Here is a 16,247-nt window from a genome sequence, read left to right on the forward strand (position 1 = left end):
TTTGTCGCTCTGTCATAGCCGTCCTTTGGTGCTGCTTTGTGTAATCGTCACACTCCGCCCTCATGGACTGTCTAGGAGTTCATTGCAAGCATCCCTTACTCTTAAAGGACCCTGGGTGCGTTCCTGATTTTTTAGCAACCTGTACTGCGCAGCGAGAATAAATATGCCACAGTTTAAACTCCAGTATAAAAGATGCGTTGTTTTAACTATTTAATCAGTTTCAGTCCGAAAAGATTATTTAATAGTTTGAAAACGCCAAAGAGACCTAAACTTTGTGCTTTGTGTGCTACGCAGAGCACCGGCGCTGCCTGTTGCCATTGACAACTGCGTCTGGAACAGACCCTAGTGTCACACCCGCGACCACGTGATCAGGAAAAACAAACGCGCGGCACTTAGTTACCCAAACAATCTCATCACATTGATGAAGGAGGAAACAAATGACTTAAAAAGGTCGTAAAGTTGTGTTGCTTTGAGTCAGATGTGGTGTTGTGGTTTTACAGTTCTGCGCATTAGTGGCCTGATTTAATAAAATGCAAAGTAACGTCAGAAAGCCGGATCCAGTAAGACCCCGACCAAGCAGTGTCAGTTCTGGTGATGGGACGAAACAAGCCCGCAAAGTTCACACCAGAAAGTTTCCTTACAGAGTTGGATACAGCTGGAACAAAGGTGGACGACTCAAGGAGCTGAGAATAAGGTGCTGACACTCTCCATGTATTCCAGTTTACAACTTGTATCTCACCGTGTGTAACTTAGTCCAACTTTTTCAACCCCTGCAGGCACTTGGCAAGGAAGTTCCTGAAGATATGGATGCACAACACCTTTGGACGAATTCTTCTTCATAAAGCCAGGTGACATGTGACATCCATTTTGCAAATTGGAGTTGTTGAAATCAGACATTTCTAAAGGATTTTGCCTTTAAAGTTGGATCGCAGTCTGGTTGCCACTTTGATCCTGAGTCCTCTTGCATGTTTCAGGTCCCACTATAGGAGCGTGGTCCTGAGACGAGCCTTTGGAGGGTGGAGAGACGAGTGGTGGACTTCAAGGAGGGAGTGGAGTCTCATAATGCGGGCAGAGTGTCACAACAGGTGCATCATACAGTCTTGTACCTTAGTCAACTGGTCACAGACAGTCTTTGCGTCTGCTGATGGTGATTTTTGTTTTTCAGGTATTATCTGTACAACCTGGCGTTCCAGCGCTGGCGAATGTTTGTGTCACTGCAGATGGAAAAGAAGAGCAAAATCCAACATGCTAAATCATTTGGTAAAATTTTGGACTTTGTAGCTTTGTGTTTTGTTACACGTCAAAATCAGCTGTTTTGTCGTTCATCACTTTGTTTCCTTATCTAGCCGACAGGCAGCGGATGCGACTGGTTTGGGAGAAATGGGAGGTTTTCACAGAGATGAGGCAAATGAAGAACAGGATGCTTGACTCTGCCCTTGAGCTGAACAGACTCACAACCCTGCAGTATGATCATTGTATTTATAAATCAGATATACACTTATAATGCTGAGTGGATAATTGATTTTAACACAGCTGGGTTTTTTCACCTCTGCAGTTCAGCATGGAGGTTGTGGCAGACCAGGCTGCAGCAGCATCAAGACCTTTACGCTTTACAGGACCAAGCCCTGAAACAGAGAGCACTAACTTTACAGAGCAGGGTAAAGACGTGATCCATAAATGATATATAGTCAGCATTTTGTGTGCTGATCATTGATCTCTGATTGTTGTTCTGTTTTTTAGACTTGGTTTCAGTGGAAAGAAATGCACACAGGTGCTTGTTGCTGGAGAGAGAAGGAATCCAAAGCTGCACTTCTCTTCATCCTGATACTGAAAAGAAAAGCTTTACATCGCTGGAAAAGTTATGTGTCTTGTGTCCAAACCAAGAAAAAGTCACAAGGTCATTAAAATTTACCTCTTTCTTTATTTAAACACACCCCTACACCCCTGGTCTCACTCGCCCTTAGAGTCCTGATATGCCAATGTAGGTGCTGTCAGTGAGCATACGTGGCCCCAGCTTTTGGGAGTTTTATGTTTTTTGATTTTATTTTTTAGCTGTGGCTCAGCGTGCGTACCATCTCCACCTGTTGATGATGTGTTGGAGTAAGTGGAGCAGCGCGTTGCATCACAAGCAGAGTAAGGAGGACCGTTTGCGAGCTGCAGGGCATTTGGCCGTACAGAGCACACAGCGCAGAGCACTGGAGCGCTGGAGAGCTTGTATCCTAAACATAAAACAAATCAACCTTACACTTTCATTGCTATTCTACGTCAGTACAGCTGTTTGATTCTTGAGCTTATAAGCAGATGTGACGTTGTGCAGAGAAGAGGATGAAAGAAACAGGATTGCACTTCAACATCGTCATCATCATCTACTGGTGAGATTCCCCAAAAATTAAGAAAACTGCACAGAAACCGAGAGTGCGATAATTTTATGCGTTGATCACTGTGTTCTTGTTGCAGCGTGCTGGATTGCAGGGACTTTCTGTTAACGTCGTGTGGAACAAAACACACCGACTGAACAACAACATGGCTGTCCAACATCATCATCAAACTGTAACTGCCGAGCGCTCCATCATCCTGATATCACATCGTCAAAAATGAACACTTTTAAAGCTTCTAAAGGTTTAATGTTTTTCATAGGTGACATGTACGTTTTGGAAGCTGTGGCAGGACCGTCTGGAGGAGGCCGAAGACAAGAGTTTTCAACCCCTTGGAGACATGGCACTGACTAAACACAGGTGCTATAATTTACACTTCCCAATCCCTCCCTGTAGCTATGTTTCACCTAGTGTGAAAAACTGTATTTATGGTTCAGTGTATATGATTTAGGAGGATTTAGGGGTCGCGATTACATTTTCATTAGTGTATAATCACCTCAAACTAAAAGTTATGTTTTCGTTGCCAGAGAATGATCCCTTTATGTCTAAAGAGGGCTTTTCATTTTTTTAGCGTCCACCATAGCGGAAGTTGAGACGAGGTTTGCTCAGTTGGTTGCAATCTCCATCCACATGGCTAGATGCCACTAAATCCTACACACTGGACCTTTAATTGCTTCTTGTTGTAACATCCAGGTTACAAGCATGTTGCATATTTCCTATGAAGTTGTTGCCTACTTTGGATTTCATTTTAACAGGAATATTTTTTTCTTTACAGCTCATCCCTGTTAAGTAGCTGTTTCCCCCACTGGAGAGAGATGCTCGCTGAGCGGAGACACATGCAGGTATTTTTAGATCCAGAACGTTACCGGCATGTTCTGCAGATATTCTCAGGGTATTCTGTATAAACATTATAATGTTACAGTTTATTGATTCCTTCAAAATTAAGGCAAACAGTTGTTGAAAATATGAGGGATATCTGTGTGACCCGAATCAATAATGTAAATATTTGTATATGTAGTTTAATTGCAAATTCACAAACATCATGTTTTTCTGCAGGAACTGGAGCATCATGCAGACATTTGGTTTGCTGAACGCATGTTGCCTCGGTGTTTCGACTCATGGGTCGAGTTCACCCTGCAGAGAAGACTCCACGAACAGAGGAGACACAAAGCAGAATTGTTTAATCGGTGAGTTACCACCTGGAGTTGTTCATCTGTTGTAGATGAAGCAGAGCTGATCTGACTGTTTTGATGTGTTGTCAGGCAGCGTCAGTACACTTGGGTGTTTTACACCTGGTGGGGACGATCAGAGAAGCAGAAGGAGCAGATGCTTTCTGAGAGGATGGTACGTTCAGCTGTAAAGGGAAACACAAACTACTGCATGTTGTTGATCGAGAGCCCGGCTGTGTATCAGATACTGACGGATAACTCTCTGCTGTCAGGCTATTCTACACGAGGAGCGGGGCCACTTGCAGAGAGCCTGGTGTCGCTGGAGCCAGCGGACAGAGCAGCAGATCAACGAGGAGGAGAAACAGACGGCTTCAGACAGTCTGTACCTGTACAGGCTGCTTCACAAGACGATGACAGAGTGGAAGGACAACAGCACTGAGATACGAGACAGGTGAGGCAATAAAGTGCTGATGAAGTGTTTGAGTAGAGAGGTGGACTTGCTGGTCTGTTGTCTAACATATATTTTTGTATTTTGTTTGCATGTCAGGAGAAATCGAGAGCAGCAGGCTTGTCATCAGGGTGACCTGTGCTGCATGAGATGGGCTCTCAGAAAATGGAAACGGGTGAGTCTGTAGTATTTGATCATAACATGTGATGGGCATCTGTTCGTTAAGCTCAAGGTTGAAAAAAAGACAGGAAGTGATCTGTTTAGGTCTGGAAACTTGCATTTTCTTTTAAGCTGTTCTGTGTACATCTCTGGTAACAGTGTCTTAATGAGACCTGCTGTATTTATCCCCAAAACACTGCTCTCCTCTTCTTAATTTGTTCAGCATTATAAGACCTACATATGTGTCTCATTTTAGAGCTCATCATTGGATTATGACACAGTCTGTTTAAATCCTCTTTTTATGTTTTATATATTTTCAAGAAAATCAGGAAGGCAGTGGTACCAACACACATTCAATGCACAGTTATCTGTCTCAGGTCTGTGTTTTTGTTCCTGTTCCTGACTGTTTGTCCAGTTTGTTCAGAGCCAGCGAGTGAAGAAGAGCAGACTGGAGCAGATGAAGAGTTACCATGAAGTTAAACTTCTCAATCACACGTTGGTTGCCTGGAAGGTACATCAGTGTTTGTATGACCATGATTTCTTAAAGTTGGAGTCATAAAGATGATGTTAGAGCTGATGCACTGCGGCATGCTGTATTCACAGATGCACCACCTCCAGGTGTCTCAGATCTACGATCATGCAGAGGAACTTCACAGACAACAAGAACAGAACTTTCTCAGGTACTGAACATGAACAAGAACCCTCTTCTTGTTCCTTTCTTAATGATTCATACCAGCTTCATCTCCTCAGTCTCAATAACATCTCTCTCCAGGAAGGTTCTGTGTGTTTGGAGGGAGAACGCAGCGCTGCTAACAGAAGTCAGGCTCATGGAGCGACGAGCACAAAATCATTTTCAGCATTTCCTTCAACTTAAGGTTCTAAAGCTGCCTCAAACTATCATAGTTATTATACTTTGTTGGAGCTTTTGCTCATTTCTTTCTAATTCCTTCAAGGTGTTTCTTGCTTGGAGAGAAGCAGCAACACGTGCAGTGCTCAGACGCCACCAGCAGGGGGAAGCAGTCATCAGGGCTCAGAGGTCCATAAATCAAGGTAGGAACAGAGCTCAATGTTCTGTCAGTATTCTGCTTTGAAAATTAGCCATGTGTACCTGATTTGGTCAACACTTTTTAACTTGATGTTACCTCTGTTTAGTTCACCTACTGCAGTCTTTCAGACGATGGAGGAAACAAACCAGGGAGGCTCGGAGGGAGAGGATGTACATGGAAAAAGCCAGACGGTACCATGAGTACAGACTCCTTTCTAAGACACTGGAAGCATGGAAGAAGCATCGCACACAGTATCATAGAAAAAAGGTTTTTAACTTCATTATCTGTTATCTAAAGTCACTTTGGTGACTTCATGCTGTAACATGGCTTTTTAAAAATGTGTTTATTTTGTAGGTAATGAAGCGACAGGGGATCATTTTGCTGAGGTTAAAGATGTACCAGAAATACTTTGAACTGTGGCAAGTGAAGGTTTGTTGATATTCTTTTTCACACAAATACTTAAACCTCTTTAACGCCACTCATTTTACAAATAAAGATCACTTAACTTCACATGAGGAGCACAACTCAGCCAGTAAAACAGTTGCATTGATTCAGGAGGAGCTTTTTGTGACAACAACATGACCCTGATGCATGATTGAAATTATAGGATCCAGTGCTCTTTTTTTTTCTTTTTCTTTTTTTTTTTTGCTTTTTAAGTCAGGATATCTTGGCCTCTCCTGCCTTGAGTTTGATTATTCATTTTCTAAAAAATGTCTCTCACACGTCCTTCAACTGTATGGAAACATAAACTATGAAGTCACTATAGTCCTCTGTTTGTTGATAATCTATGCCAGATGTAGATATGTGAAGTTTTGGCCTTGTTTTATTTGTGATGCTAATCATTCAGCTTGCTATATGGAGCAGATATCAAGGTCAGGCTGTCAGATATTTGTATGTGGTTCGACTCACTCTGTTTAACCTGGCTGTGACTTTGGTTTCCTTCCTGCTAACAGCTGCAGCACAGACAGCGAGAAGCTGAGCAGACGGAGCGAGCGCTCTGGCACTGGTCCCTCACTCTTCAGGCCAAGGTAACACCTGCCTGCACATTCTTCTCTCACTGCAAAACTGAGCTATATATTAGAATAACTGGTGCGCACGTGCTTTAACCCATCTCAACCTGCTGCAGGTGTTGTTTGGGTGGAGGCTGTGCGTCACAGAGCAGCGCAGGAAACAAGAGCAGGCCGCCAGAGCTGCACAGGTCTACAGAGACCAGCTGCTGAGGGAGGGCGTGACGTGCATCCTCACGTACGCTGCTCACATGAACGACATCACGACGAGCCTCACACAGCACAGCCAAGAGCAGGTGTGTCTCTGTATGTGTGTGTGTTTAAATTTCACTTCAGATATTAAGTTTAAGTTTACCAAGTCTGCCTGTGTCCTGCAGAGATCAAGACATCTCCAGAGAGTGGTGAGGCGCTGTGCGATGAGGTGGAAGCAGCGGGCGCTGTGCAAACCGCACAGGGAGCAAAAGGTTAAAGTGCAGCTGCCAAAAAAGAGTGTGACCTTCTGTTTGACTACACCTGGGTCGGTGGAGCAGGAGGATGAAGATGAAGTGCTTACTAAGCTGTGAGTCTGAGCCGCTGACAGCCTTTGAATCTGTGTTCAACACATGGTCCCAGTTTTAGAGAGCTTTTCATTTTCTTTGCATGCTGCTCAGCCGTCCGCCTCGACGTCAGCCACGTCGCCGCCCAGAACAGTCTGAGTCTCAACTGAAAATAAAGTAACACTGTTGTTTTCTACATAATCAACAAATTAGAAGTTAAATCGAAACATCATGTTAAAATTCTTTTTTCTTCTTTTGTTTTCTAGCACCCAAGATCAGTCGGCCATCACAGGCGCTGAAGCAGCTCCAAAACCCTCGCAGCTCAGTCATCGTACAGTGTTGTCCTGCCTCCATCCTGTTAACATCCCTGTCAGCTCCACACATATGAGCACCACAATATCCAATGTGTCACCCTCTGAACCTCACTCATCCACTGTTGGCTCTCCTCAGGAGAAACAAGATGTTCTTTTACCTCCCTCTGCATTCATGACCACCGCGGCTGAAGATACGGTAATAATCACCTCTGTGACTTGGACAGACATCAGTGTGCATTCAGTGTTAAAGTAACTTGACTTTAGTTGTATCGTCTGCATTTGTTTCCAAGTTGTGGAAGAGCAGCAGCTCAGGTTTTGGAGATCCTCTGCTTGTTCCTCCCTTTAAACAACACACATCAGCTCATCCAGGTATGACAGCTGCACCTGCCAGTGCAGAAACTGCAGCAACAGATCCGACTTCAGCTCTGACCAGAGAGCTGCTCAGCATCCAGCTGGACATGAAGACGTACCAACAGGACAGGAAGCAGCTCCGGTAAGAAATCTGTAAGAACTGCGTTTCCATTCTTGTCGAGTTGTCGAACACATCGTCTGCATTGTGGCTGATTTTGATTGTGTGTGCTCTCTCAGGGCATGGCAAAAACTGAAAGAGGTGTTACTAAGTTGGCTGCAGACCAGCGGACAGGAGGAACAAATGGAGAAAGATACTGTTTGTCAAGAGTTGGAGGAGGTAGGAAGATGATTGCGTCATTGTTTATTATGATTAACAAGAAACAACAAAAGACATGACTAGCATGGGATCATGAGTTGTTATTGTTAAACAACCACCATTGCTGATAAAAATCTACCTATGTCTCTATTTATGCAGTTCTGCTGTATGATCAGTAGAAATACATTTAGCCTTCTGAGTTTTTTGTTATTATGGAGAGAGACGTGTGAGGTGCTGATCATGAGGAAAGTTATTCTGAGGTAACTTCCCAAATTACTTCTGCTGATGGCTTCAATTATTCATGCATTCCTGTGAGGACAATAAATCAAAGGCGATCAGAGGTCACATGAGGGAAACGGTATATAAAACCACCAGTAGATGAATGTAACTAAGTACATTAACTAAAGTACTGTACAAGTTGATCTACTTGAATACTGAAGTATACCCATTTTATGCAACTTTATTCTTCTTCTCTCGGAGGCACATATTGTACTTTTTACTCAACAATTTTTGTCTCACAGCTTTAGTTACTAGTTACTTTTCAGGCCTGTCCAGTGAAAACAAAGTAACTGAAGGATAAAGTGTTCCTTTATGGGTTGAGAAAATTCTCCTCCCTCTTAAACTGAATAAACTCTTTAAAGACCTTCTTGGATTAGCTGGAAAATGCCTTGTCACAAAGCTGAAAACAGGTGGTTTTTCTGAGCTCTTGGACTTTAATAGTTCCTGGTGCAGCAATAATATTTATCCAGAAACATTAGATGTAATACTCAAAGAGTGACAGGGACTATATTGTACTGCAGAATGAGTACTTTTACTGATAATACTCACAAACTTTTTCTTAAGTAAGTACAAGTAAGTTTGATACAGGACTTTTAATTTAAGTATTTTCCCAGTGTGGTATTTATAATTTTACTTATGTAAAAGATTCAGAATAATTAGTCCACCACTGGAAATCACTGACACTCAACTTTATGTTTTTTTGACAGCTGGAGAAGCGCATCCACAGTCTGTCCACCGAACTGGCCAAACGGAAACCAACAATGCTGCTTCATGCAGAGAGGATCCAACATTTACAGACCGTCCTCACAGATCACTCTGCGTTTACAACATTACAGCAGATAGTGCTCACACACAGCAAAAGTGAAGGCACCTGCTGATCGTTCGGACTGTTGTTCGTCTGCTCGGATCACATTTAACAAGCAAACTGAAACTGAAAGTGGATTAAGAAAACTGTCCACCAGCTGATACATATTTTCTGAGCTTTTGGCCCGAGCTCGTAAGGAAAAAATGTCCATGTATGCTATTTATCGTCTTCCAACTGGCTGTTTGTGCCTTACAGCAGCTCTCACTGCTACATCCACTCTTAAAATGTACAAAAACATTAGCTAGGGGTCGTCCTTCTAACAGATGGTGCTAAATATTTTCCATATGTGTGAAAAAAAAAGTGACTTTACTGTCTTCAGAGGAGCTGCCCTTGCGCAGTAGGTTTTCTATTTATGCTTTGGTACCTCTAATACTGTGGAAAATCCATGCAGGAGTGTGGGGATTTGAGACTAACAGAAAGGACAGCTGTTTGTTGTGCTCTGCAGAAGAGATAAGACAGGTTTGAGAATCAGCAGGGCAGAATGAGAGGACTTTATGCCATTTTACTCTTTGTCATCTTTGTCTGCTGCATCAGGGGTAAGTTTTGTTACAGAACTAGTTTATTTGCTTACATTGTTAAGTTATATTTTGTTTATATTCAGGATCAATGTGTCTCTAAAAGTCTTTTCATTTTGTTGATGTTGACTTTCGATTGTTGTTGGAAAGATTGTTTCCCTCTTTTTAGTCTTTTTGTGGACTTTATTAAAACTGATTTAAACACTAAATGTTGTAAAATCATTTCACTCTTCACCACGGTTGACTTTAGATCAGAATGCACAAAGAAATCATTAAACTCCTGCATCTTACTAAAACACAATATGCATGAAGTAGACACATTCTCTACAGAATGTATATCTTCTAATGAACTGTCACTTGTTTGTCAGCTAAGAAGATGCGGTGGTGCACGGTGTCCGATCCTGAGCAGAGGAAGTGCGCAGAGCTCGGGAAAGCTCTGGTGGCAGTGCTGCCGCCAGCTGCTGTGGCAGCGTTTGCCAAACTCTCATGCATAAGAGCGTCCAGCACGACTGACTGCATCGACAGGATCAGGGTGAGACATCCTTCACCGTAAAACTTAAAGGACTGTCGGAAATAACGGCCATGTGAAGCTATGTTTGTGTGTGCTTCTACATGCGTATTCAATTCAAACAATGAAGCATTTTCTTGACAAATACACAAAGAAAACTTTGGATGGACAAGTGGATTTCTTCTTAATATTTTCTCAGAAGTTAAAACCTGAGTTGCAAAAAATAATAGACATACTGACAACAGATATTATTTTGAAAAACTCAAGTGGACTTTCCCACTCAAGTGACAACTTTCAGTGTTATTGAGAATATTAAGCACAGTCAAATTTGTTGTATAAAGTGTCACAGATTACTTTTCCTGAAGGGCAGATCAGGTCAACAGGTTTGTAAAGCTGTAAGCAACAATGATTAAGGCCAGGAGAGTTTTTTAAGAGCTCGATTGATATTGGGTATTAGAGGCAAATATTGATATTTAAATATTTAAAAAAACAATATTTGCATGAACTTGATCAGGATCCCTTATGCTTCTTACTAGGAATTAAGAATTGTGACAAAGTGTGCACATGATGTTTTATAGGTGACAAATCTACTTGCCTGTGCTCTTTTTGGCAGTTTTTTGTGCTATGATTTCTTGTAATTTATCAGCCACCATATGCGCTAATACCTGTTGGAATCAGTTTAGCTCTACTCTTGATGATAACAACAGAGGTCGGTACGTGGAAAAGGAGAAAACATCCAAACCGGGAAGAGCCAAAGCCAGAGATGTGGACTCAAGTCACTGTGACTTGGACTCGAGTCGAGTCAAAGTTTTGATGACTTGCAACTTGACCTGATGGAAAATAAATGACTTGAGACTCGAATTGGACTTGAAGGGTAAAGACTCGTGACTGGACTTGAGACTAGTTTTGACTCTTTAAAAGTGATCGGGAGGAAATAAGAGACAAATTAGCTTTTATAAAGTTTTGTTTTGTTTTATTACATGAAAGAAATACTGAAAATCAAATTATTATAATCCAAATTAAATTCATTGTCATACTTTTTGAACAGGAGATAAATTGGCCAAAAATATCATTACTAAACAGGTACTTCTCCCTCCCCCATCCATCCATCCATCAATGTTTCAGTAAAATTCAAATGTGTTTTCAAATATTTGAATACCTACATGACCAATTGTTACTGACATGCACATATGACCTTTCTTGACTGATTTTGCACGGGCCTAATGGAAGCCCTCACTGTGTAATGAACCACTATAGTTAGGTCTCTTTTCTGATATGTAGACTCACTGTGTTAGTGCTTTGTTTCAGGCTAACCGTGCTGATTTAGTGACATTAGATGCAGGAGAAGTTTATTCTGCTGTGAAGCAGTTCGGCCTCGTCGTCGTTGCCAAGGAGATCTACAGTGACGGTAGGTTGACCTCATGTTTCTGGGACACTTCAGCATCTCTCTTCAGCAGTGGTGTCTGAGTCAGTGTGTCTGTGTGAGTCGTGCAGGAGGCTGTATTCTGTCTGTGGCTGTGGTGAGAAACAGCAGTGTGGACATACGGTCCCTGCAGGGCCTCAGGAGCTGTCACAGTGGGGTTCGATGGACGGCTGGATGGAGTCTCCCTCTCGGCTTCCTGCTGTCCCGCAACTACCTGAGCTGGTCAAAGGAGCAGCCGCTCAGTCAGGGTAATGGGATTGCAGTCAGCTCCAGTGTGGAAAGTCTTTCTGTTTTCTATTTTGTCGTTTCTGGTCCACTGATTTTCAGTCCCCTCACTTGTTTTTCTCCTCTCGAGCAGACGTCAGCACCTTCTTCAGTGCCAGCTGCATTCCTGGAGCTGCGGCTATGGCGCCACCTCTGTGCGCTCTGTGCCAAGGCCAGAAGTCCTACATACGCCAGAAGAATTACCACTGCGAAACGTCACACAGTGAGCCCTTCTACAACAGCCAAGGGGCCCTCAGGTCGGGCTCAACAAAGCTCTCAACTTAATGACGCACATTTGCTGTATTTCAAACATGAAGACAGTCAGAACAGCAGAGAAGTGAAGTTCTTCTTTTTGCTCTGTCACAGATGTCTCAGGAGCGGAGCAGGAGACGTCGCCTTTGTGGACCATCTGGCTCTTGAAAGTATTGAAGGTAAACTAATCTTCTAATGGACTCCTAAAACATCTCACTGTTCTACTGATCTATGATTAAAAAATAATTCTGAGGTGTCCTAATGGGCGAGAAGTTACAAAACTAATAAACTGGAAGCCTCAATAAACTGACACAGATTACCACCATCCAAATTATGCCATATATATCATATAGTGCCCATCACCAATTTCAGATTTTTGCCTTACTTTAAGAAAAACACTTTTGAGTGTATAGTTATGTAAAAATAAATAGATAAAATAAATAAATAAAAAGAGTCTGGAATCCCTTGCCCCATAGTTTCACACAATCAGGGGCCCCATTTTGCACAGGGCCCCTGAAAAAAGCTAAAAACGGCCCCGCCACACCCTCTCAATGACAATTTCATCTTTCCTAAATGCAGATGCTGCAGAAAAGCTTTCACAAGTGCAGAATAAGTTGGAGCCTTAGTTTTCTTCCAGTTTAATCAAATCAGTCTGCGCTTAAAAGGGTTACACATGTAATCATGTTATATTAAATCTGGTTAGCACGAGATCAGATCAGAGTCTGTCATCAGTGATTAGGATCAACAGGTTTTTGCATGATGTCAACAATATCATCTTCTGTTCTTCTTCTGTTTGTTCTCTCAGACAGTGACAGAGACAAGTTCAGCTTACTGTGCACAGACGGCACACAAGCTCCTCTCAGCGGCTACAGAAATTGTAATCTGGGACGTGGTCCAGGAGGCGGCATGGTGACCAGATTTAACTTCCGCAAGGTTGCTCGCAAGTTTCTACAGACGGTGCAGGTACTTTTTTTGTTTTTGTTAAGTCTTTTTCTTTCCCCCCTTTTCCCACATATATCATTTTGTTGCTTTCACCTCATTAAAATATTTTGTTGGATTGTTTATTGTTGTTTAGGTGCTGTTTGGTCAACAAGGGCGAGAGCGACAGCGCTTCCATCTCTTCAACTCCTCTTCTTTTGGAGAGCACGACCTTCTCTTCAAAGATGTGACAGATAAGCTGGCTGTTCTTCCAGATGACATGGACGTCAGTCAGGTGCTGGGGCTGGATTATGTGGCTCTCCTCAAAGGCCTTGGACATGAAGGTGCTGACCCGAATTAGTTTGTGCTTGTTGTTGTTGTTGTTTAATGGCTGTGATTTTAACCATATTGAACCCGCTCGTGTGCAGGAAGTTCACTGGAGGACAGTGTGGTGCGGTGGTGCTGTATCAGCCACGCAGAGCAGAAGAAGTGTGAGCAGTGGGCTCTCAGTATAAAGTCCGACCCGCTGGTGTGTGTTAAAGCAGGCTCACTCCGCGACTGCATCGAGAAAATTAAGGTAAGTTGTTTAAGTCACAGGAGGCTGGGACTTTGAAGTTTTATCACACTTTTAAAAAACACATATGATTTAAGTCGAAACAAGCTGTATTCACTGACACTGATGCTTCAGAGGGACGAGGTGGACGCTGTCTCACTGGATGCAACTCACGCTTTCATCGCAGGAAAATGTGGTCTGGTCCCTGTTGTCACAGAATATTATGGTGAGACCGTTTACATTTCTTTTCTTCTAAAGTCTGCTCTAAATATACAGACTATATATATATATATATGTATATAAATGAATATTGATCTGTTCCACTGTGTTTCTCCTGGACTCTCAGGAAGAGAGTGTGTTCCAGCCGAGGGATCGACCCACCTGGAGACAGACGGTAAAACGCTGCAGTAAATGACACTACTCGTAGCTGACGTGATTATTGTTTTTACACTGAATGAAACTGCTGCTGTCCGTGTCCTCAGTATTGCCCTCGGTGGTGGGCGTGGCGGTGGGGAAGCGCTCCAGCAGGAACATTTTCATCGGGAACCTCGGAGGCCGTCGCTCCTGTCACAGCAACATGTACAGTCCAGCCGGTTGGCTGCTGCCGTACAGACACACGTTAAGTCTGGAGCATAACAGCAGCTCCCCCTGTGATCCAAACCAAGGTACTGATCTCTGGAGTCCTGCACATGTAACTTATTTATCAACTTCACATTCACACTGACAGTCCTCTTGTAATCAGAATATCACGATATGTGTTTTTGTGTTTTCTCAGTGTACAACGGGGTGTTTTGGAAAGGCTGTCTTCCTGGCTCTCAGGGGAATCTGTGTAAAGTGTGTATGGGAGGCACCGGGGAGGCCGCCACCAAACGCTGTGCTGACAACCACAATGAGCGTTACTATGGCAACATGGGGGCTTTAAGGTATGCACAGTGACTCACCTGAGCCAGAGCTTTCTGCTCATCTGTGATTGCTGGTGTGGAGCATTTAAAGAGTTTTTATGAAAAGTATGGATACTCTCACTTGTGTTCTCTGACATCCAGCCAATAAAATGCTTTTGTTTTTACATTTGTTTGATAACACTTTATGATAATCATGATAAATAAATCGTCAATCAACATTGTTTTGGATAATCTGCAAAATATACAGTCGACTGTTTTCATAGGGACTGTTGTGGCTGGATGCTACCAAGACAAAGTGAGAGAATGTTTGTATGTAATTTGGCTGAACTGAACCTTTAATCCTTCACTCATTACTCGCAGGTGTCTGGTTGGAGATCCGAGCGGTAAAAGCTACGGCGATGTGGCCTTCCTGGAGCAGCACAACCTGCAGTCCAACATCCTCAGTGACAAATTCAATATGAAGTTTTGACATGATGCACACACTGATACAAACACGGTGTGTTTATTGTGTTACATTGTGCCTTTGTCATGTTGTACATCAGGTTTGAGTTCCACTGGTTGGGCAGACGGGTGGACGTCGTCAGACTTTGAGCTGCTGTGTGGTGACGGCCGTCGGGCCCCGTTGTCTGAGTGGGAGAGCTGCAACCTCGGAGTCATCCCGCCGAACACCATCATGACACGGCCAGTTCTCACGGCACGAGTTTACGACTTCCTCATGAAGTCTCAGGTCAGCTCAAGTCAAGCCAATTTTATTCATATATCCCAAAATCACATATAGCTTTCAACCACAAATCCTTAGACTCCTGATTTGAGTGAGGGCCCAATATTTGTTGGTACCAAAACATTATTGCCAGCAGTAACTGTTGCTAAAGATCCAGCTCTTTGCTTCTTCTGATGAATACTGACAGAAATCAGAGCAGACAGTTATATTATGATGGTTGTCATGGGAGTGTTTCATTGGATAATTACTCTTTAAAATGTTCTTTTAATCTTTTAGGAAACTTTGGCGGCCAACCCAAATGCAGAGTTCAAGCTCTTTGAGTCTCAGCAGTATGGAGAAAGTGACCTGCTGTTCAAAGATGCAACTCAGTGTTTCGTCCACACGAGCCACATGGACTACCGCTCCATCCTCGGAGAAGAGTTTTACAGTCACGCAGAAACTGTCTTCAACTGCACACACTCTGGTACGACTGTGATCAAATACACTTGCTTGACTGACAAATAAGTGAACTACCCCTCACACATGTTCATAATGGTGACATCTGCTTTCTTTACAACAGATATCTTGGAGTTTTGTAATCAGGACGTGTGCAGCATATTTTAATGGACACACAGGACACCCAGCGGTTCAAACTTTCATCTGCAAACTTGTTTCATCAACATGTGATGACTGCGAACCGTCACTGGTATCATCCTGTTAACAGCAGAGATTAAAGTCTGCTGCCTGACGCTACTGCAAACTGATGTGATCGCCACATGCACCTGCTTTCATGTTTTCCACAAGTCTTAAGTGATAGAGAAAAGCCTTCAACAAGTTTCAGGTCCTATTATAACTTAAAATGAGGTATAACATTTCTGTCTTTCAAAAAAAACTCAAAACACATTTGTTTGTAACAGAGCAAAGTGCAAACATAAAGGCTAATGAAAACAAGTTAAGGTGACATGTAGCATTGAGGTTAATACCAAAACACAAAAGACATGACTACACTTGTGTATATATATGGGTGTAAAATCACTGTGTGTATAAACTGTATTCATATGTAAATTACCCACGTTGTGCCTCAATTGTTCCACTTTTATATGCACCTATTATATCACTGTATTTGTTTTTTAAGTGTGGTAAATGAGTTTGAGACTTGGAACCATCAGATGTTTGGGGAGGCCATTTTAATGCAATGTTTATTACTGTTAATTAATCATAAAGCAGCACTGAAATAAATGGCCTCAAACTCAAACACATTTTCATGACCGCTACACTTGTTGTATTATTAAAGCTTTGGTTTAAAAAAAGATATCCAAACTCAAGGAAACCTACAGCAGCTCATTG

At 42.6% G+C, this 16,247-nt stretch overlaps 2 protein-coding genes across 3 annotated transcripts; both read left to right on the top strand.

The window, feature by feature from the left end:
- The first annotated feature begins 69 nt into the window (after positions 1-69).
- Positions 70-9,718, top strand: sfi1 (SFI1 centrin binding protein). 2 transcript variants are annotated; one of them, XM_084349781.1, is made up of 30 exons: positions 70-694; positions 777-848; positions 975-1,085; positions 1,166-1,260; positions 1,347-1,464; positions 1,556-1,658; positions 1,741-1,897; positions 2,053-2,214; positions 2,302-2,372; positions 2,458-2,550; positions 2,638-2,735; positions 3,151-3,217; positions 3,432-3,562; positions 3,638-3,719; positions 3,817-3,995; positions 4,092-4,167; positions 4,567-4,662; positions 4,755-4,831; positions 4,924-5,026; positions 5,105-5,201; positions 5,304-5,464; positions 5,552-5,626; positions 6,151-6,225; positions 6,324-6,500; positions 6,582-6,763; positions 6,855-6,917; positions 7,007-7,250; positions 7,345-7,547; positions 7,643-7,742; positions 8,708-9,717. In XM_084349781.1, exons 1-30 carry the CDS (start codon positions 531-533, stop codon positions 8,876-8,878), a joined length of 3,603 nt encoding a protein of 1,200 aa, XP_084205907.1. In that variant the 5' UTR covers positions 70-530; the 3' UTR covers positions 8,879-9,717. The 2 variants fall into 2 exon arrangements, with proteins under 2 accessions (XP_084205907.1, XP_084205908.1); XM_084349782.1 differs by lacking the exon at positions 6,855-6,917 and having other exon boundaries at positions 8,708-9,718.
- On the top strand, positions 9,263-16,186 carry sxph (saxiphilin). Its single transcript, XM_084349793.1, has 17 exons — positions 9,263-9,401; positions 9,749-9,912; positions 11,197-11,296; positions 11,383-11,559; positions 11,670-11,832; positions 11,942-12,006; positions 12,633-12,790; positions 12,903-13,089; positions 13,174-13,322; positions 13,434-13,524; positions 13,645-13,692; positions 13,781-13,963; positions 14,074-14,221; positions 14,561-14,643; positions 14,743-14,927; positions 15,198-15,384; positions 15,481-16,186. The coding sequence occupies exons 1-17, from the start codon at positions 9,347-9,349 to the stop codon at positions 15,522-15,524; spliced, it is 2,187 nt and encodes a 728-aa protein (XP_084205919.1). The 5' UTR covers positions 9,263-9,346; the 3' UTR covers positions 15,525-16,186.
- Positions 16,187-16,247: the final 61 nt, after the last annotated feature.

This window comes from Pagrus pagrus, assembly GCF_965226575.1.
Source record: "Pagrus pagrus genome assembly, chromosome: 3".
Classification (NCBI taxonomy): Eukaryota; Metazoa; Chordata; class Actinopteri; order Spariformes; family Sparidae; genus Pagrus; species Pagrus pagrus.

Coding starts and splice junctions, on each gene's coding strand:
- sfi1 (XM_084349781.1), top strand. CDS start 531: ATGCAAAGTAACGTCAGAAAGCCGGATCCAGTAAGACCCCGACCAAGC. Junction 2,551..2,637: donor TCCAACATCATCATCAAACT/GTAACTGCCGAG, acceptor TGTTTTTCATAG/GTGACATGTACGTTTTGGAA. Junction 3,218..3,431: donor CTGAGCGGAGACACATGCAG/GTATTTTTAGAT, acceptor GTTTTTCTGCAG/GAACTGGAGCATCATGCAGA.
- sxph (XM_084349793.1), top strand. CDS start 9,347: ATGAGAGGACTTTATGCCATTTTACTCTTTGTCATCTTTGTCTGCTGC. Junction 13,323..13,433: donor ACTGCATCGAGAAAATTAAG/GTAAGTTGTTTA, acceptor CTGATGCTTCAG/AGGGACGAGGTGGACGCTGT. Junction 13,525..13,644: donor TGTTGTCACAGAATATTATG/GTGAGACCGTTT, acceptor CTGGACTCTCAG/GAAGAGAGTGTGTTCCAGCC.